Below are 21837 nucleotides of genomic sequence, written 5' to 3'. Positions count from 1 at the left end.
AGAAGATCAGCGTGGCAACTTTGTTCTGACCACAATGAGTCTAGTGGATTTTGGTGGATGTCTTAATGGCAGATCAACGAAGTGCAGATGTTGAAGATTAGATTTACTGTACCTTCTGCTGCTGCCACAGGCTTAGACACTGCATAAAAAGTCACTATAGTTTTGTTATACAAAAAGAAAAGGTGGCGACATTGTAAGAAATGTATATTTAGTCCTGATCACAATAGATTATCAATAAAATGTAATTAAAAGTGCATTTATGGTTATTTAAAGTTGCTTTAAGCATCAGGCTGATGTTTCTCTGGCTTGAAGAACCACCACTGCTGATTTATGCAAGTTTGTCCAAGTCCAAACAGAACTGTGTTGTAATTGTAACTTAATTGCTTTGGTTAGCCCTTACAATCAATCAGTGGGAACACGCATTTCCGGCACTTATGCTTTCTTTCCAGCTGGCTGATGATAATTCATTAGTTCAGCAGGCCTTTTTGGGATATTATTTACGGGTGAAATTGTTACTGGCAAACCCAGGAGAGAACAGCAAGAATGGCTGTATTAACTGCCACTGGATGGAAAGCCTCCTGCAAAACTGAAGGAAAACATTTGACTTCCTGCCCCCATGCCATGTGGAACAATGTCCAAACCTGCTGTTCATTCTTTCCTGGGTAATGCGGTCTCCACAGCACCCTTTTCTCCCCCTCATGGATTTCCCTGAATTTTTTCCTTAAATCCACCACCTCCTTTATGTTTTTCCCTGTAAGCTGGTGGGTAATGTGTTAATGGAAACTTCACTCCCTGGGCTGCTGACTGTCTGTCTGACTCTGGGGCTCCTGGTTTGTTCCTGGGGCCTTCCCTCTTTTTTTTACTACTCCAATGTACAGTTTTGTTAAAATCCCTACTTATTGATGGTGGCTCAAAACCACAGAGTAACCAGAATGAAAATGTGTAATCGCCATAAAATATCCAACTCAGATGTTCAGTAAATCTTAAGATCACCTGGTATTTCGCAAGCTGTATAAATGTGAACAAACTTTAGAAATGAAAGAAGAGAACTGCGAAATAGAAACTTTTAAAGGAATAGTTCACCCAAAAATGGAAATTCATTATTTCATTATTTTCTCAATTTCAAAGTTGTGTGACTTATTTTTTTCCTGTTGTACAGAAGTTCTAAAAAACATTTTTTGTCCACACTTTTAAATATAATGAAGATAAATGGGGGCTGTCAAGCTGTAAAATGACAAAAAGCACCATACATTTTTCATACAAGTGACCCTGTGTGACTTGTATGAATGTTTGCAGTTTGTGTGATGAACAAATCAAAATTTACATAAGTATTCAAAGAAAATCTCTCCTTTGTGTATTCATGGGAGTTCATGAGAGGAGTAGCAATGTTTGATTTGTGAATCAGTTGTTCTTTTAAGACTTTTGAATGAATCAGTTGATCCAATAAAAAATTGTCTGAACGATTCATTCATGAATCTGAATTATACGATTGTACGAACGCCAGCTATGAAGATTGTCTGTGAATATCGAATTATATTTGGGTGTTCATCATTCTTGGTTTAGTTGTACAAATGAATAATTTTTAAACAGGACCCCAATGCAAAGACAACTAGTATGTCATCTGATGTGAAAGAATGCTCATTGACAACATTTCTTCCTACTTCAGTTTTAGGACCAAAAGGCCTCCGTCTGATCAAAGTAGTTGTGTGACTTATTTTTTTCCTGTTGTACAGAAGTTCTAAAAAACATTTTTTGTCCACACTTTTAAATATAATGAAGATAAATGGGGGCTGTCAAGCTGTAAAATGACAAAAAGCACCATACATTTTTCATACAAGTGACCCTGTGTGACTTGTATGAATGTTTGCAGTTTGTGTGATGAACAAATCAAAATTTACATAAGTATTCAAAGAAAATCTCTCCTTTGTGTATTCATGGGAGTTCATGAGAGGAGTAGCAATGTTTGATTTGTGAATCAGTTGTTCTTTTAAGACTTTTGAATGAATCAGTTGATCCAATAAAAAATTGTCTGAACGATTCATTCATGAATCTGAATTATACGATTGTACGAACGCCAGCTATGAAGATTGTCTGTGAATATCGAATTATATTTGGGTGTTCATCATTCTTGGTTTAGTTGTACAAATGAATAATTTTTAAACAGGACCCCAATGCAAAGACAACTAGTATGTCATCTGATGTGAAAGAATGCTCATTGACAACATTTCTTCCTACTTCAGTTTTAGGACCAAAAGGCCTCCGTCTGATCAAAGTCACAGATGTATCTCTGCTGGTGGAGTGGGAGTCTGTGAGAGGAGCTGAGTACTACATCCTGTCCTACTATCCAAAGGGAGACGAGGGAGCCATTAAAGAGGTCCAGGTGGAAAACACGAAAAACTCCTACCTGATCACAGGCCTCAGACCTGGAGTCACATACATAGTGCAGGTGTACGCTGTCATCAGGGGTATTAACAGTGAATCCGATGAGATTGTGGCTACGACTGGTAAGAACAATTGTTTAAATATTACAAATATATTTGTAATGTACATGGAAAGCTTTGTAAAATTGCTTTGTCATAGCAGCAAACAAGCAGTGGTATTTGTGTTAACTCTGAGGCCAGATGTAACTAAGCTATTAGAATTCAATGAAAATCCAAAAACACATTTTCATGGAAATGAATGTTTCCAGTTTTGCAACAATAGGATGAGCACTACAGCATTTTGATGTGGCCAGTCTTTTATTCCTCACAGCACATTAGACGCCCATGAGAAAGTGCTGATCATCTGGACATGATGACAAAGATGAATGGCCAGCATGGGACACTGTCAGTCAACGGTTAACAAAGAATTTGAATGTCTAAAAGCATTTCCTTCTCACATGAGAAGTGTAGCTCAGTCTGAAGTGGTCGAATGCTTGGCTGCAACTCATTTCTGTCATCTGGTGGCAGAATGTTGAGGACGGATACTTGTAAGAGGAGTACTGGAGACATCAGATCAAAAATATGAAAGAAATGGCAAAGGATTTGCATTCATTTGTATTACTTGTAACCAAAAAGTGTGCATGCAGAAGCACTGTAGAATTAAGAAAAAAGTTTTTTGGGGTGATTTTTTGCTTGATTGTTTTTCAGCACCACTGTTGAATTAATGCTAAATTATTAATGAAAAATGATCACAAATATCAATATATATATTTTTATTTAAACATGGCATTATTGTGGCAGATGAGTAAAGCTTAGAACAGACATTACACATGTGGCTTTAGAACTCAATATAAAGTCAGTAAGAATTTTTTTTTAAAGAAATTAACATTTATGTTCAGCAAGTGCTGTTCCTTTGAATTTTCTATTTATCAAACAATTCTGAAAAAAAAGCACAAAATCAGCATATTAGCATATCATAATCAGCATATTGATTTCTGAAGGATCACGTGACACTGAAGACTGGACTAATGGTCATTCATTCAAAACCGATTCATTCTTGTCATCAAAGGAATAAATTCGATTTTAAGTTATACTAAAATTTAAAACAGTTATTTTGAATTGTAAAAATATTTCACAATATTTCCCCAATCTGACTTTCTCTTCAGATGTCTCTGGTATTGAAGGAATCAAGGTGCTGGGTCAGACAGAGGACTCTATCCAGGTGGACTGGAAGAACCCTGCGATTGCCGTGGACTTCTTCAAATTGACCCATGCCAGCCCTGATGGTCAGGGAGGACAGGAGAACGTGGCAATGAGCCAAGAGGCCAGAACCAAACACACCATTGTAGGTCAGTCCACTGTTATGCATCCATCTGCAGTCACGGGCCTCTGAGTTTCAGAGTGTATTGACTTCAGTGATTGTGTAGTGAGAACAACATAAATGTGTGTTTTTCAGGCCTCAACCCAGGAACAGAATATCAGATAGGCGTGCAAGCAATCAAAAGTGAAAGCGAAGGCAAGCCGTCGTATGCCACAGGGGTCACAGGTCAGTAATATGCCTCGATAGCAATGCATAAAGTGGAAAATAAAATTTCCAGACACCACTTTTGATTTTCTTTCATAGTGGAGACAATCCATTGACTTGTATATTATTTTTACAATGAGCTAATGATATTTTCAATTCTGTAAACCTTTTTGCAGTTTTAGATTTTCTGCAAGACTTTAGGTCATTATTTTTTTTTACTATACAACATTAATATTTAATATGTTTATTAAGCCACTTCGTTGTGCCACACTGTAGGTGATTTCACGTTTTATTACTCTTGCAGGGACATTTGGTGCTCAAAATGTAGGTGAAACCTGACCTATATCTGTATAGAGATTGCAACTTTAAAATATGCTGAAATAAAAGAGACAAACAGATGCAGAAATTAGATTATTGTTCTGATGTTGATGCTAGAGATAGAATCTTTACCACAACAATCTTTTAATGGAGGGAGTCCTTTCATGCTCTCATGCTTTACTCTCAGAAAATATTTTCTTCTGAAAGGCTTCAGTGTCCAATGGTAGTTAAAATCTTTACAACCCAGTGCGTAAGACAGATATTTTCCTTGTCACCATAAATCAATTAAATTGCTTCCTTGACTGAAAAAACAACAAATCCGTTTTATTATTTTACCCAGGGTTATTGAAATGTGGCAGTTCTAACATTACTTGCTCTGAAAAAATACACATGTCCAAAACCAACAAATATTCATGAAGAACCCTGGAGGCATCGGTTTCTGTATTATTATAGGTATCTTAGTGGTTGGAGTTGCAGATATTTAAAAGTACTGCTCCTGTATGCTTTAGAGCTGATAGTCTGCCAACAATGAGATCTTTATATTAACTAAACCTGTCAAATAATGTGGAAACAAATTAGTAGTGGTCTGTAAATCTCCCTTTGAAGTGCCCAATGATGCCTAATGAAAAGAAGTCTTTTAAATATGTGATTTGTGTATGTCTGTGCCTTTTGGAAATGTTGCAGAATAATTCTGATGGACTGGACATATAATATCCCCCCTATTAAAATGCCAATTAGCTATTGCCCTTAAATCATTAAAATGCATCTGTCATGTTTTAGCCTTAAATTTCATAGCCTAAACGCTTGGACTAATATTTATGTCTATTTAACAGCTATAATATTCCCTGCTTAATATTTATGCGTCAGTGCTTTTGGCCCAATAATAAGATCATCTCTTTAGAATTATGGTTTAAGATGCAAAATTATGGTTGCAAAAGAAAACTTATCATATGTAACCACAGTTATGTTTATAGGGCGGTTTTAATATATCAAACACAGGGCAGGGAACTGCTAGATTTTGTATTCAACATCTGTGTCTTTGACTTATTGCTGTAAGCATAAATATAGTTTACCTTGTCAGGCTATTTACCTACGGGAATTAAGCTCTTAGCCAAAGGTGCTTGAGATAGATAAATTATCTGTACTCTGACTCCCCCGATTGCTTTGTCTGAGAAGGCAAGTGATGTCTTAGTGAGAAAACAATCATCAGTATAGCAATAAAACGAAATATGAAATCAAATAGTGGTCAAATGTGATTGTAACAGAAATACATAGGCAAATACATAAGATAAAAGTGTTTACGCTGTCTACTCTTTAAAAAGGTGTTGTTTTAATTAAGATTCTTCTGTTCCTAGAGCCCCAAGGCTTCCTTAAAGGGATAGTTCCCCAAAAATGAAAATTGTCACCATTTACTCAACCTCATGTTGTTCCAAACTTGTATGACGATGAAATTCAATGAAAGTCCATAGGGTTCAATGCTATTTTGGACCCCACTGACTTTCATTGTATGTAAACAGCTGAACGTTCTTCAAAATATCTTCTTTCCCAGATGAAACAAAGTCTTAAAGGTTTGGAATGATATGAGCTTGAGTAGATAGAATGTTCATTTTGGGGTGAACTGTACCTTTAAATGAGCTTCGAGGTGAAGAAGTATACTGCTTTTTTTATTTGATACTTGTCAGGTAGCTAACATCTGACCTCATATTATCCCAACAGTGCTAATCTCTTCCAAGAAAAGAGATTTTTACTTTACACAGTCAGGGTGTTGCCATAAAAGTGGCTGGACACTTTAGCTCTGTATTGGATCTTCTGAGTATTGGCTCAAAATGATAGCATATTTGTCTTAGGAGGCTTCTAGAAGAAATAGTTTGGGTGTTATTGCACATTTTATATAAAGAGCCATCTGATTTCTGTTGTAGCGAATCAGCTCATAAGGAAATATGAATACTTAATCATAACTAGTTATAATTAATTATAAATATTTAGAAGGATATGTGTGTTCATTCAAAGAAAGGTTTTCCTATTAATTAATTAGAGAAGAGTCCATTTTTACTGTGCACTGTGTCTTTCCTATGGAAATTGTAGTGAGAGGGGTAATTCTCAACATGCCATTAGGTCGTAAATGTATCTGGTGTCAGGGTTGCCATGGTAACCAGGGTCCTGGGCCTTGTTCACAGACAACTTGGCACCCAGTATGTTTATTGGGTGAGGGGTCTGTGAACGTTTGTTAATCTAATGAATAATTGATTTGTTAAATCAAATGAGAAATGGTGTGTCTGATTGGTCCAGATGCTACACTGTAGTTGCACACACGTCATGTAAGCCACAGTGAGATTCTCAATTTCAAGTGCTCGGGTTAGTGAGAATTTAATACTTGATTCTGCCTTTAAATTTAAGGTAGTACTACATCCTTTGAGTCTGTTCCTGACAGCTACAGCAGCCATTAGAGGGGCCTCCGGTAGACGGTATTTTCCCTCTGCTCAGCAACTTATGAATTACAGCACCAGTTACTCCTACACTTAGTCTCACCAAACCGTAGGAGCAGGAAATGGTTTTTCAATGCTTCCTCATGGACATGGCATATTTTGCACGTGTGCATCACAGAGAAGCCAGAGTGTATATTGTTCTTCTTGTTATCCAGTGCAATGTAGGGTGACCATATAGTTTAATGTAGGATTCCTTATGTTTTACGACTGAAATACTGAAGCATTCACACTGACCTGAAGATGAAGAGTGAAATTTATAGATGTAATTGAAGGCCCCCCAACCTGGTTTCTTTTAGCATCAATGACTTGAACAGCACCGTTGAGTTTTTCAAGTTCTTGGGAACCATAAACACAACTTTAAATGAACTGAAACGACTGCCTCTATAAAAAGAACAAAATGGCTCAATAGGGGATGTTTCTTTTGCAATTGAAGACATTCAATCTGCCATAGACTTTGATACTTTTGTTCTACCCTGAAATCAATGTGTCCCTCATCACCTCTTCCATAACAATCAGGTGTAGTTCTTCCTCCACAAGGGAGTTTAATGCATCGTTTGTTCAGTGGAAAGAATCATTGGATTGGACTGTTTCAAAGAACTTAATGTCCTGAAAGTGGGTAAGCAAGACCTCACATCTTGATCAGCACTACTTTAAAGCTTTACTTTCCAAGAAGAGCTTTGGGGAAAAAAAAGAAAAAGTTTTTTTCTTGAACAAGGCCTATATTAACTTAAGAGAAGTTTCTATACTTAAATGCCATTTTGAATACCAAACAAATTAGCTATATATATATGTATAAAAGTTATATTTTGTTTATTCTAATCCTAAATGTTAAACATACCTGCATAAATGTTGAACATCATTTCTTTTCTACCCCAAGCTAACTCTGCATGACCATATTCTACATCTCTTAATCCTACCCAATACCTAAACTTAACAACTACCTTACTATTAATAATTTGTATAATAATTCATGTTTATGGAGGCAAAAACTGTAGTTAATAGTTAGTTAATAGTGAGAATTGGTCCCTAAAGTAGGCCCAATATTTATTTAAATATAGTTTAAATATTAAATTATATTTAAATAATTTAATAAAATAGTATTTATATAACAAAATACTTTTTTTATCAAATGCAATTGTGAGAATATGTACATAGTAAATATTTAAATATTATGGATTTTATTACAAAACATTTATTCAAATAAGTTAAATATTTTACTGTAAAAAACTGATGACAAATGATTTTTCTCTGAATTTATTCTCATTTTATTTTATGCAATTATGTGGAAGAATATTAAATTATATTGTTTAAATATTTTTTTTTTCACCTAGCAAAAATTCAGAAAATATTTTCTTTTTTCATTTATGCAATATATCAAAGTTGTATTTTTTTTTTATTTGAATAGCTTATTTTCTAGTATTCAAATTTATGCCCCCGGTTTCACAGACAAGGCTTAAGCCTAGTCCCAGACTAAAATGCCAGTCTGGGCTGTTTCAACTGAAAGAAACTTGCAATGACTGATCTTAAAATATATCAATGCCTTTGTTTTGTCTCAAGATGCACACCAGTAATGTTTTTTCTAAGGCATGTTTATACAAATTACTTGAATGTCCTATTAAACTATGGCATAATCCTGGTTTAGTCTAAGCCCAGTCTGTGAAACCAGGCCCTAAAGTGCTAATTGCAACGCAGATGACATGAATGCACTCACAATTGATTGAAAAAGGCACCACATTCTGTGGATCATTTTGCATTGCAGTGTTTCTTCAGTGAATCTACAATGCACATCTTATGAAGCAGATAATGCTATAATTCTGCCCTGATTTTCATCATGAATAAACAGTTTTCCATGATACAAAAGAGCTTCCAGCTTTTATCTCCCCTGCTGTACTTTGGCTTGGAAGCTTGAAATCTGTCCAGAGAAATTTGGGAGAAATATGTCTAATCTGACCATACTCCAATGGTCAGAGACAGGAATAGAGATACAATTGGCAGTCGTCTCAATCCCTCATGCAGTTTGATAAAGCACATATTATTTGAATAAGCAAAAACACAGAAAAGAGCTGTTCAGCACATATCTTGTCATGTGGTTGTTTGTGTGCTGAGATATTGACTAGGTAATTGCAGGAATCATTAAGTTTTCAGTGTCTCATAAATGCATTTAGCGTTGGTGTTGTCTGCTTTCCAATGTGAGCCGTTGCTTTGTATTCTGGCCCATGTTTCAAACTCAGACAAGTCAAAAATGATAAGCCCACCTTGGCAATCAGAGAGCATAAAATGAGAGCTGTGGATTCTAGCAATCTTGGAAGGCATCGGGAATCAGTTTCCATGATGCGGACATTCGGCCAACCTTGCTTCAGTCACAGAACTGTAGCCTAAATGATGATTGCTTTTCCTTGTCTCTTCACTTCCTCTATTGCATTGCATGGGCACTTTCTTAGGTCCAATGGAACTGCTCACAAATGCATATTACACTGCCTATATGACCCTGCGCACATCCTCAGATCTTAAGGTCCTGATAATTGCAAATCCATAAGCCTGATGAAATATAAAACCCTCAACAGCATCTTGTTCTTGCCGTTACTTTCACTTGCATACAAAATACAGCAAGTTCAATCAAGATTTCACTAAAAAAGTTTTGTCAGGTAAGCATAAATATCTCTAACTGTTGTTAGATTTACACTGAAACAGGAAAGGTCTTTTTATAATATTTTAATGCAATTTTGTGTAACTAAAAAGTAGATTTATCATGTTTTATCAATATTTATATATCAAATATTTTTATTTATTTAAACAACATTTGTTTAGATAATTTAGTTTAAGTATTAAATTATATTTAAAACATTTTATAATAAAACAATATTTATACAACAAAAAAAGACAAAAAGATATATTCTCTGAAATCTCTGAAGTCCTTGGATCATATGCAATTGTGAGTAAATAATACTTATAAATCTTATAAATGTTTAAATATTATGGATGCTATATGTTTTAAGCATACATTTAACTAAATATTGTTAGCTTTATGCTAAAAAAAGTATATGGGAATAAAAGTATTTATGGGAAATAAATATTTGCATATGCATTTTTTTTTTTTATCTGATTCAGTTTTGTGTATTAGTTGTGTTTTATAACTAATTAAATATCTAATATATTATTCACGCAAACACTATTTCAATAGTTTAAATATTCAATTGTATTTAAAATAAAATAATCTATACAAAAAAGTCAACTTTTACTTTTACTATAATATCTTTTTACGAATACAAATAAAGATATTCTATGAAATCTCTGGTCTTTTTATGATACACAATTGTAAGTAAATAGCATCATAAATATTCAAATATTATGGATTTTATTAAAAAATATCTTTAAAAAATGTTGAAACATTTTTTTCTTAAAAAAAGGCAAAAACATCGATTTAGAAAATGTTCTTTTTTGTGCAGTATACCATTGTTGTATTTTTTACCTGAATGTCTTGAATTATTTTTTCCAACAGACATTGATGCCCCAACCAATCTGGCAACCAGGGAGGTGACGGAGAACTCTGCAATCGTGACGTGGGATGGTGTTCGTGCTGAGATCGATGGCTACATGCTGACTTACAGCTCTGCAGAGGGCACCAGCCGAGAAATTAAAGTGGCCGTGGATGCTACTTCTCACCAACTGACCTCTCTGAAACCAGGAGTCCTGTACACAGTTTTCCTCTGGGCCTACAAGGGCTCTCGTTCCAGTAGGAAGAGCATGACCGAAGCCGAGACGGGTAAGCTGTTCACCTTCTGGGTGAGGATGTGGGGCTTTACCCTCACTGTTTTATTTCCTCGTCTCAAGCATTCCCTCAAGGGATCTTGCCACTATGCTTTGATCTCTTGAGCTTCGCAGTGAATGGAACAGTGGCATTCTCATATGTTCATTGTTTTCTTGTGCACCTAAGCAGTCATTTCCGTACTTGAGTTTATATCTTTTGACAGAGATTTAGTCTCTCCAACAAGGCTTTTGCATGCATTCCTTGCAAAAAACATCTACATTTGTGCAATTGGCAGATGCATGGTATGCATTTTGTGTTATCTGAGAATCAGACCATGACCGTGGTGTTGCAAGCACCAGCAATACCAGTTGTCAACAGCGTATTATGGAGCCATAATCTTCTAGTATTTTCCATTCTCCATAAGATGAACCATTATTAACAAATCTCTTTTAAACCACCAACCCTGTAATAAGACGACTCCTTCATAGCAATTCAAGTTTAAGAAAACGAGAGAGGTATTTCTCCAGTGGGTGCTGCTGTAGACGGTAAAGCAGATGGTCTAAGTGTATTACCAGCTGACAGTCAGAGTCAGGAAACACAACTCAAACAGAAGCACTTGGATATATAACAAATGTACTCTCTGTTGGGTTTCCATAACTTTTTATCACTGTCCACATTACAGCGTCTAAAGAGCATTAGAAGAAATCTGTGCACTGTAGTGTGAGCCGCATTGTGTATTTCTGTTTAAATTGTTACTGATGCAGCCTTTAACAAACTGCATGAATGATTGGAATATCTACCTTTGAGGCTTTGCTTACTGGAACCAGGGAACTGAAAGTTTAGATTAGCCTTTAAACAAATGAATGTTTTTTGTAAGAAACCTAATCATGTGGCTTAGCTGGTGCCTAAACTTACAAATAACAGTACTGCATAATATTTGCTACTGGATTTATTAGCCTCAGGCACGTTAATATGTAATGCAGATTTTATGTTAATATTTTATATTAGGGAATTAGCATCTCTGTTGATTGCTCAATGATTCACCCATCACTCATGTTTGCTCTAATATCTGTGCAAATGTTAATCTGCACTGTTTTAGCAAAATGGTATTTTTTTTACCCTATTTGACCTTGTTTTATATTTGTATTACTGATTCATTTAATGTGTAAATCTTTAGTTTAAATGGAAAGTGTCAATCAGATGAACTTCTCTCATCCCAGGTAACACATTTAGGTTATAAAAATGTTGTGGGAACATTATTTTGAAATGTTTCTAAAATGTTAAAATAACCAGTTTTCTTTATATAGTATAGCAAAGATGTATAAAATGATTTAAAGGTTAAAATGTTTCTTACAACATTCTAACAAATTTATTTTCAACCCAAATAAAACATTATTTGAACATTTTATTTTTAATATTCTACAATGTTACAATTGTTACATGTCAAGTTTTTTGTTGTGATTATAAGGTAATTTAAAAGTTACAAAAACGCTTCTTACAACATTCTATTAACTTTATTTTCAAACAAAATAAAACATTATTTGAACATTTATTTATAGTATTCTAAGAGTATTAAAATGTCAATTTTTCGTGTGATTATAATGTAATTTTAAGGTTACAACAACATTTCTTACAACATTCTACTAACTTTATTTTCAACCCAAATAAAACATTATTTGAACATTTATTTTTAGTATTCTAAGAACGTTAAAATATCCATATTAAAATATCCCCACTAATATTTTATTGTGATTATAGTGCAATTTTAAGGTTACAAAAACGTTTCTTACAACGTTCTACAAACTTTTTCAACCAAAACAAAACATTAACTGAACATTTATTTTTTAGTAAAATAAGAATGTTCAAATGTCCGGTTTTCTTTTGATTATAGCGTAATTTAAAGGTTACAAAAATGTTTCTTACAACATTCTACCAAACTTAGTTTTTAGAATGTTTTTAGTATGCTTTTAGAAGTTTTTCAAATGTTTATTTTTTATATTCTCAGAATGTTAGAATATCCAGTACAAATAACATCATAAGGACGTTCTAAGAATGTTATTCTAAGAACATTTTCTTTCAACATTATGAGAATGTATATCAGATATTAATAATGTTATAAGAACGTTCCATAAACATTACTTTCTGTATTTCTGTATGTTTTTTAAAATCCGTAAGTATTCATGTAAGACATGGTATTTAAGAATACTGTTCTACAGCATGTTGTGTTGTTTCCTTCTTTGTCTCTGTGGTGTTGTGATGAATTGCAACATTATAACAGAACCTGCTGGCTGCATTAATCAAGCTGAACACTAATTTGAGAAAATTGCACTTTTCATAAGCATAGAACATTTCCAAATTTGCATTAATTAAAGTCATTCATTTTCACTCAACTTTTTGAAGAAGCAAACAACATCAGATAAGATTAAAGACTTTATTGATCCAGGAGGGAAATGAAGTCAAACTGTGATGGGAAATAATAGGATTTACTATCTGCATCCTGGATTTATAGCTAATTGTATCAGCATGAAAAAGATAAACTGGCTACCTTCATGGTTCAGTGATGCATTCTTTTACATGGACATGCATCTTCTTACATCTCCTCTGCTGCGCTTTCTATGCCTGCATGGCTGAAATGCAGCAATGTTGTGCATTAACCTGTTGTACAAATGGCTTTCTAGATATAGACGCTCCTACTAACCTCATGACCAGGGAGGTGACAGAGGACTCGGCGTTGGTGACGTGGGACAAGGTGCAGGCTGACATTGAAGGCTACATGCTGAGCTACAGCTCTATAGATGGCTCCGGTCAGGAGGTTCGAGTAGGAGCTGACAGCACCTCCTACAGGTTCACTGCTCTGAAGCCTGGAGTTCTCTACACAGTCTACGTGTGGGCCATCAAGGGCCCTCGCTCTAGCAAAAAGAGCTCGACAGAAGCAGAAACAGGTTTTTGAATTGTGTCTTCCCAGTCAGCTCATGCAAACTAACACAAAGTTCTCTGTTTTGAAGAGTTTATCTGTTTGCAGAAATAAGGCTTTATGGCATGAAGCCTTAGGTGTCTACAGATAAACTGTCCATCTGTGCATGGCTTTAATGTAGAAATGTGCATTAAAAGTGAAGCGTGTCATTTTTTTATGTTAAAATACTTTCTCATATACCATGGTTGTCCACCATTGATTGATTGATTGGTTGCTTTGTCTTAGTTCTTCTTCCTGTCATTCCAGTTAAACGTCAATGTAGGTTATGTGCAACAAACTTACGTATTCTGTAAACAAGGCTGCATCGTTTCCATTTGCTTTGTTAAATATTGAGTTTATACTCAATATACTCAATTAATATACTCAAGATGCCTTTAAAGGAGCTACCAAAGATGAACATAACCAATGTTTGGATTGCTATCTAAAGGTTTTTTTCTTCTCACTAATATTCAGATATTAAAATTGAATAAAATGGCAGCAATAAAACTAGGTAGGTTAGTTGATTACCTTAGAAGTCCATATCGCTGTCAGTTTATACTGCTATTAACGCTTTCTCCAATGAACAGGTGAGATTTGTCTATGGGATGGTCGGCATAAAGCCCATTCAAATTCTAAGACTACCAGTTTGGCCAACAAGGAAAGTAGGGCTGTCACCAGTGGTGGAAAGAGTACTGAAAAAATATACTCAAGTAAAAGTACCATTACCCTCCAAAAAATGTAGTGTGAGTAGAGTAAAAGTACTTGTCCAAAAAACTACTTGAGTAAGAGTAAAAGAGTAGCCTATTTAAAATTTTTAAACTACTCAAAAAAGTACAATTACTGATAAAAACTACTTAATTACTGTAACGTGAGTATTTGTAATTCGTTACTTCACACCCCTGGCTGTCACTAATGATTATTTTGGTAATCGAGTAATCGGCAGAATACTCTGACGATTAATCGAGTAATCAGATTTTTTCTTGTAGTAATAAAATAGACCTAAATGAACAATAGCCTTTAAAATGACTTAAAATACATATATAATAGCAACAAAGCAGTAACAATTACTTCAAATAAAGTATCAAAAGCAAGTAGTCATATGGTTTTATTGAACAAAACTGTTAAAATACATTATGTATTATAAACAATAGAGCTAATGTACATTACACATTATAACAAATGACTGCAGAGGGCGCCAACAGCCTGGCGATTGTTTTTACACTTTATTGTGTGATCTAATGCCGGTTACTCGAAACACAGGCAAAATACAATCAAGTATTTTTTTTTAAAAATCGAGTACTCGAATTACCGTATTGTCCCGAATATAAGACGATGTTTTTTTCTTGGAAATACATCTGAAAAAACGCGGTCGTCTTATATTCAGGGTCTAGACTTTGACATGTCAATAATACACCCTTTAAAACGTAAGACAGTACCAAGATTTGACGACTACAGTAAGATTTAACTTCTACTGTTAATAAGATTTTGGTAGGCTACTATTAGATGGATAGCCTAAATGTCCTAATTCAGATGGGCTACCTGTTTTTTTTTTTTTTGGTATATCAAAAAGGGTATTTTTTTTAAATGTGATTGTTGGTACATTTTACCAGTTTTTACCATACTTTCAAAACAAAAATTAAAATAGGAAAAATATGAAAATAACTGAAGACAAAATGTGTTTTACTGAGAAAAAAACAAGATTTGGTTTTTAAAAAGCCTTTTTCCAAAAGGTACATCTGGAAAAAGGGGGGTCATCTTATAATCAGTGTCGTCTTATATTCGGGCCAATACGGTAAATCAAGGAATCGTTACAGCCCTAAAGGAAAATGTTTGGGAAACCTGCTTGAAAACAGTAATTATTTTTGCTATTCTCTTTAGTGCCACCAGTGGTAAAGAAATGACGTGCTTCACCTTTAATCAAATGTGTCAACTGTTAATTTTAGAAATACATACTCCTACTAACCTCTTGACCAAAGAAGTGAGAGACATCAATGGTTATGGTTGTGTTGTTGGCTCTGGGCATTTGAGAAGAAATCAACAGCATCCCCTACAGGTTCACTAGCTTAAGTCCTATAGTCTTTGGCAGTTAAAAACATGCCTCTAGAATAGCTTTCTTTTCTTCTTAAGTACTTCACACAACAAAACCTATTCATGTCTCATTTCTACCACTTCACTGGTCGACTCTTTATCTTGTGTCAAACCTCAGAAAATGAAAAAAAAAAAAAAAAACTAAAGCAGACCAACAGAAGTACTTCCTTGAAGAATTAACACTGTTATACAAATGGCTTTCTAGATATAGACGCTCCTACTAACCTCTTAACCCGAGAGGTGACAGAGGACTCGGCTTTGGTGACGTGGGACAAGGTGCAGGCCGACATTGAAGGCTACATGCTGAGCTACAGCTCTATAGATGGCTCCGGTCAGGAGGTTCGAGTAGGAGCTGACAGCACCTCCTACAGGTTCACTGCTCTGAAGCCTGGAGTTCTCTACACAGTCTACATCTGGGCTGTGAAAGGCCCTCGCTCTAGCAGAAAAGCCACAACTGAGGCTGAAACAGGTTATCTGATTCAAGCAGGCTGCGTGGCTCTGTGCCCGTGCTTTCTTCTACTGCCTAAAAATGCCAAATGAAGCACGTCGAAGGTCTTTGCTAAGGTCTTGTCTCACCAATAGTGATAAGTGAATTAATTCTGAACATAAAGCTTAAATAGGAAGAATCCATCAGTTTTCGACAGTAACTGGAATGCTAACGCTCATAGTTATAAGGAGAGACATTTCTCATCTATTAAGAGCTCATTAAGAATGAGTTGTATTCTCATGATCTTTTCCAGGCACAGTTCAGCCACATATGATGTTGACTTCATTTAACCGAGTGCTATTTGTTGATCCACAGAGATTGATGCGCCAAAGAATCTCAAAGCCATTGATGTCCAGACTCAAACCTCCACTATAACATGGAAAGCTCCTCAGGCTAATATTGATGGCTACATCCTGACCTACAGGGCTGAGGATGGCAGCATGCAGGTTTGCTCTACACACTAACAGCTTTTGAAACCTGTTCAATTCAATACTGTGTCCGTTTACTGGTAACACTTTACAAGGTGTTATATGTTAACATTAGATCACGCAATAGCTAACATGTTGCTTAATGTTAATTTCTTTATTTACTAATACATTTTAACATTTCAATTGGTATAAATTAACATTAATGTATTATGAACAAACATGAACAAAATTTTATATTATTTATATATATAATTTTATTCATATATGAGTTCAAAAATACAGTAAACACAGTAATGCCGAAATATGATTACAATTTACTTTTTATATTTACAATTTATTTTATTTTTTAAATAGCCATTACTCCAGTCTTCAGTGTCATATGATCCTAGAGAAATCATTCTAATATGCTAATTTGGTGCTCAAGAAAAAGATTCTTATTCTTATCAAAGTTAAAATATTTTTGTGGAAAACATGATGTGTGTTGATAAATATTTCAGGATTATTTGATGAAAAGAAAGTTCAAAAGAACAGCATTTATTTGAAACTGATTTTTTTGTGTAACATTATAAATGCCTGTTCTGTCACTTTTAATCAATTTACTGTATCCTTGCTGAATAAATGTATACATTTCTTAAAAAACAAACAAACAAAACAAATTACACTCAAACTTTTGAACTTTTGTAAATGTATTTTATTTTAGTAAACACAATTTAAAAATGCTTTAAAAACTGATTGTTCATTGTTAGATATGGCACTTATACAGTGAATGTATTTTATTTTTTTATTTATGCCATAATGCAGAAAAAATGCTGTAAAATGATAATATGCTGTAGTATGATACCCAATACATTAGTTAATGAACTTTATCATAAGGTTTTTCCTGTTTAATTCATATCTGTTATATTTGTTACTATCTGACAGACACTTGTCAGTTTGTCCCAAATGAGTTTTTCTTTGTTTCACTAATTTTCTGCTTTATTTTTTTTTAGACTGTGGAAAAAATGTTGACTGCGCAAGAGAATAGATTTGCTCTTTCTGACCTTGCAATGGGGAAAAAGTACATTGTCACCCTTATTGCCTACAGGGGCACGAAGAGGAGTAGGGCAGTGGAGACGAGCTTTAGTACAGGTAATATATTCAATACTATATTCCTTCATTTACACATTTATGAGACTCCTAGTGTATAAACACATCTCCAAGCCTGATTTTCACCAACTATTAAATATATACAAGTTAATAGAAATAAAAAACCCTCATACATTCATTGCACTTCCATTATATTTTAGTGGGCCTGGCCTACCCATTCCCAATGGACTGCACTCAGATTATGAGGAATGGAAACATGGAGAGTGGCGTCTACACAATTTATGTCAACAGCAACCATAGCAGAACCATGCAGGTGTATTGTGACATGACAACTGATGGCGGCGGCTGGATTGTGAGTATGCCGTTATTATTACTATTTTTTCTTGCGGATTGTTGAATACTGATTTGGCTTCATAAAATGCAAGGTTTCATTTACTAAATATTCTTCCTGTTTTGATTTTATACATTCAGTTTCTGTCTACAACATACAGTACAAGTGTTGTATCTAACAACTTATCCTATGTATCAATCACAGGTGTTCCAGAGACGAAACACTGGCAAATTAGATTTCATGAGGCGCTGGAGAGAGTATATGAAAGGCTTTGGAGAACTGACAGATGAATTTTGGCTCGGTATATCTAATAAAGATTTCACATTATACGCTTATTGAAACCTTTCACTTACCCATGTCATTGCTTCATATTGAACTAGATATTGATTTTGAGCTTTTTTTGTTGTTGACCAGGCTTGGAGAAGATCCATGAACTGACTAATACCCCTACACAATATGAAGTGCGTTTCGATCTGGGCTTGGGATCAGAGCGGACATATGCCGTCTATGATAACTTCAAAGTAGCACCTTCCAAACAGAGGTTTAAACTTACCATTGGCAACTACAAAGGAAATGCTGGTAAGTTGAATTATGTAATCCGATTATGCCAGCTAAGTTATATGAAGCAAAGTCATGTTATTAATAACCCATTGTGCACAGGTGATGCCATGACCTACCACCAGGGAGGGTCTTTCTCCACGGTGGATTCAGACAATGACATTGCGCTTGGTAACTGTGCTCTGACTCACCAAGGTGCCTGGTGGTACAAGAACTGCCACCTGGCCAATCTGAACGGCAGATTTGGGGACAACAGACACAGTCTGGTGAGTTAAGAGGATTTTGTTATGAAGCAGAGTGAAGTTTTGAAAAAATGGGGGATCTGTTTCGGTACATTATTTGCCATAGATTCTGCAGTATTGAGATGTAATAACCAGCAGAGGGAGCTCTCAAATTACAACACTGAAGGCAGGATTGAAAGCCAAACCACTTACAAGAAATAGCCCAATAATTCAAAAGAAAAGCAGTGTCCTGGATCTATCAGATCTCATAAGTTCACAAATAAGACAATGCTTTAAAGTTGGTTGGAGATTTATGTTCCCATTAGAGCTTTTATTTCTGTAAAGCTAACAGGTATACTGAATGTTTTTCATGGAGGAAGGAAAACAACATTTTAGGCCACAAAGTATAGGAATTTTTTTTTCTTCCCTAAACATCAAACTGAACTTAGGTGTTAGGGGCTACCAACTTTTAAAATTCTTTTACTTATTTTTTTATTTTTTTATTTGTCCATGCTTTATATCAGTGTTAACTTTGGCATTTTAGTTAGATTTAAAAAAAATATATAATTATAAATGACCCAAACATGCACTTCTGTTCAGTAAGATGTAAATAAATACTTTTATACTGTACTATAAATTCTTTAATCCAGCAAGGACATATTAAATTGTTCAAAAGTGACAGTAAAAACATTTGTAATGCTACAAAATTACAGTTTCTATTGATTCGAAATAAATGTTGTTCTTTTAAACTTTCTATTCATCAAAGAACCCTGAAAAAAAGTATCATGGTTTCCTCACTGCTTTCAACATTGATTATAATAAGAAATGTTTCTTAAGCATCAAAACATCATATTAGAGTGATTTCTAAAAGGTATTGTGACACTGAACACTGAGTATTGACTGCTGAAACAGGAATGAATTATATTTTAAAATACTAAATAGAGAACAGTTATTTTAATTTGAAATAATTTGATTGTTTTTACTGTTATTTTTGATTAAATATACGCAGCCTTGGTGAGCATAAGAGACTTCTATCATGAAAAACTGTCATACTGTTTTTTGTTTTGTTTTTTCATCAGAGAGGCTGCCCAATGATACAATGAATGATTGTCTGAATGTTATTAAAATAATCTTAATACTTTTCTGATTGTGTCTTTCAGGGAGTAAACTGGGAGCCATGGAAGGGGCACCTCCAGTCTCTCGACTTTGCAGAAATTAAGCTCCGGCCAGTGGGAGCAGCGGGCAGACAGAAGAGGTCATTGAAAAGGAGAGTAGCTGTGTATTAATAATCACTTGACAAAAACTACAAAACATTATATTAAAATCCAAAACATATGGGAATTGGATCAAACCAGGTTGGAATAGTTCTTCATATCAGGAAAGCCACTCTATGATGTAGATTGTTTGCTGTGTAACTGTATTTTGTATCATTTTACAAAAGGCAGATTTTGAATAGAATATGCTATACTTTTTTTGATTTAGTATATATACACACTGTATATGAAAGAAATCCAAACCAAAATTTGTAGCATGACTGACATCACAGTGCCATTCCTAACCCAAAGGGTGTTTTTCATACATTTAAGTGAAGGTATATTGCATTATAATCTTCACAGAGCCTCTTTTTTATTTTATTACAGTGTTTTGCACCAAATGACTTTGAACTGTCTGATAAAGTTTTGAATGGATATTCAGGATTTTTCCCCATCGTAATAGCTGACGATTATGATTGAATTCAAATGTCATGTACAAAAAGACGTTTTATAACAGATACTAAGCTATAATGTCTTCCATCTGGTTGTGTACTGTAGTTGTACTATAATTCCTGACACAGACACCAAATCAAGTGTCATATTTTCACAGAATTAAAGTTTGTTGAAATAAAAAAGTGTCTGGAATATTTCACTTACACATTTGAGGATCAGATTTGACTGGCTCTACAGCCAAAAATGATGGGAAATTAGGAAGATTGCACCGCATACTGCAGCATTTTAACGTCATTGTCACTGCAGTGGGCCAGTTGCTCGAAAATCTTCACATCACCCCCCCCCCAGAGTAACCGGAAATGTAAGTTTAGATCATACCGGGAAAATAACTGTTCTTATAGAGGAACTGACATCAGAAGGAGACATATAAGCCTCAGCAGGAGCTGGACTGTTTTGACTCATCTTCAGGTCTCCAGACATCTGCCAAACTGGCATATCTACTGGGCAAATAGTAGGCTAAAGAAATGTACCATAAAGAGTCCCGGACCCCTTTTGCGCCGCTCAACAAAAGTGCCATGTGTTCAGCCTGCAGCTTAGCGTGCTTCATTTTTCTCTCATCAGTCCATGGCTGAATCACTGTTTTGAATGGGGTTTGTTATATTTCCTCTCCCCGCCTTCTCCTCCTGCATTAGTGTGAGCTGGAGCATGAGACAAAACAAGGTCTGTTTGGGTGGAGGGATCTGGACTGTGGGTGTGTAACCAGGGGAGAATTTTCCTGCCTTGCCTCCTGACGCTCACGACTGTTATGTGATGGAAAGCTGCAGCAATAGGGTGTGTCCGTGGCTGCAAAATGTTCACTAAGTGCTTTTTGTCCATATAAACATGCAGACGATGTATCACACCTTGCTTATACCATATTCTAGGTCTATCGATTAAATTTGAATGAACCATCTGAAGTGTAGGTGTATGAAACCTTCAACTGCTGCATATATATATATATGTTGTTGGGGAGTAACTCGTTATATGTAACAGCATTACGTAATTTAATTAGCCTACAAAATAAATGTAACTGTAATCCGTTGCAGTTACTAAGAAAAAAATGTGTAATTAAATTACAGTTACTTATGAAAATGTATATGTATATGATTTTAACCTCAGAACAATCGTGAAAGTAAAAAGAGGTGCCAAGTCTGATTTTGTGCTGGCTGTGCTTATAAATGATCATAATCTTAATTCAAGTGATGAAGGATTTTGAAAGTCTGACAGTAATCAATAGTGTTGAGCACTAAGGTTAACCCTGCCTGCTTTAAATGTAATAACTGTTGAAAATTATTAACAGTTGAAAACATTCAGAATAGGGTAACTTGTAATTTGTAATCTATATATATATATATACATATACGTGTGTGTGTTATAATGATTTCATAGTTGTTTAACATGATTAAACTTAAATTATTGTAACTTATTACATTTAAATAACAT

At 34.8% G+C, this 21837-nt stretch overlaps 1 protein-coding gene across 2 annotated transcripts in view; it reads left to right on the top strand.

Moving 5' to 3' along the window:
* The window catches only part of LOC107722078 (tenascin-N-like), a 30590-nt gene extending 10088 nt beyond the window's left edge, over positions 1-20502 (top strand). Inside the window, exons 4-16 of one of the 2 annotated variants that reach the window (XM_016530302.1) lie at positions 2241-2504; positions 3587-3769; positions 3877-3966; positions 10249-10512; positions 13176-13439; positions 15744-16007; positions 16341-16471; positions 17443-17581; positions 17740-17891; positions 18075-18171; positions 18285-18449; positions 18531-18694; positions 19810-20502. In XM_016530302.1, coding sequence (XP_016385788.1) covers positions 2241-2504; positions 3587-3769; positions 3877-3966; positions 10249-10512; positions 13176-13439; positions 15744-16007; positions 16341-16471; positions 17443-17581; positions 17740-17891; positions 18075-18171; positions 18285-18449; positions 18531-18694; positions 19810-19935 — 2303 coding nt within the window. In that variant the 3' untranslated portion in view covers positions 19936-20502. The remainder of the gene's footprint in view (positions 1-2240; positions 2505-3586; positions 3770-3876; positions 3967-10248; positions 10513-13175; positions 13440-15743; positions 16008-16340; positions 16472-17442; positions 17582-17739; positions 17892-18074; positions 18172-18284; positions 18450-18530; positions 18695-19809) is intronic. The other variant, XM_016530304.1, reaches the window with a different exon arrangement.
* Positions 20503-21837: the final 1335 nt, after the last annotated feature.

Source organism: Sinocyclocheilus rhinocerous, unplaced genomic scaffold, assembly GCF_001515625.1.
Source record: "Sinocyclocheilus rhinocerous isolate Xijiao unplaced genomic scaffold, SAMN03320098_v1.1 scaffold484, whole genome shotgun sequence".
NCBI lineage: Eukaryota > Metazoa > Chordata > Actinopteri > Cypriniformes > Cyprinidae > Sinocyclocheilus > Sinocyclocheilus rhinocerous.
The sequence above is the reverse complement of the archived record's forward strand: the minus strand, read 5'-3'. Positions and strand labels throughout refer to the sequence as shown.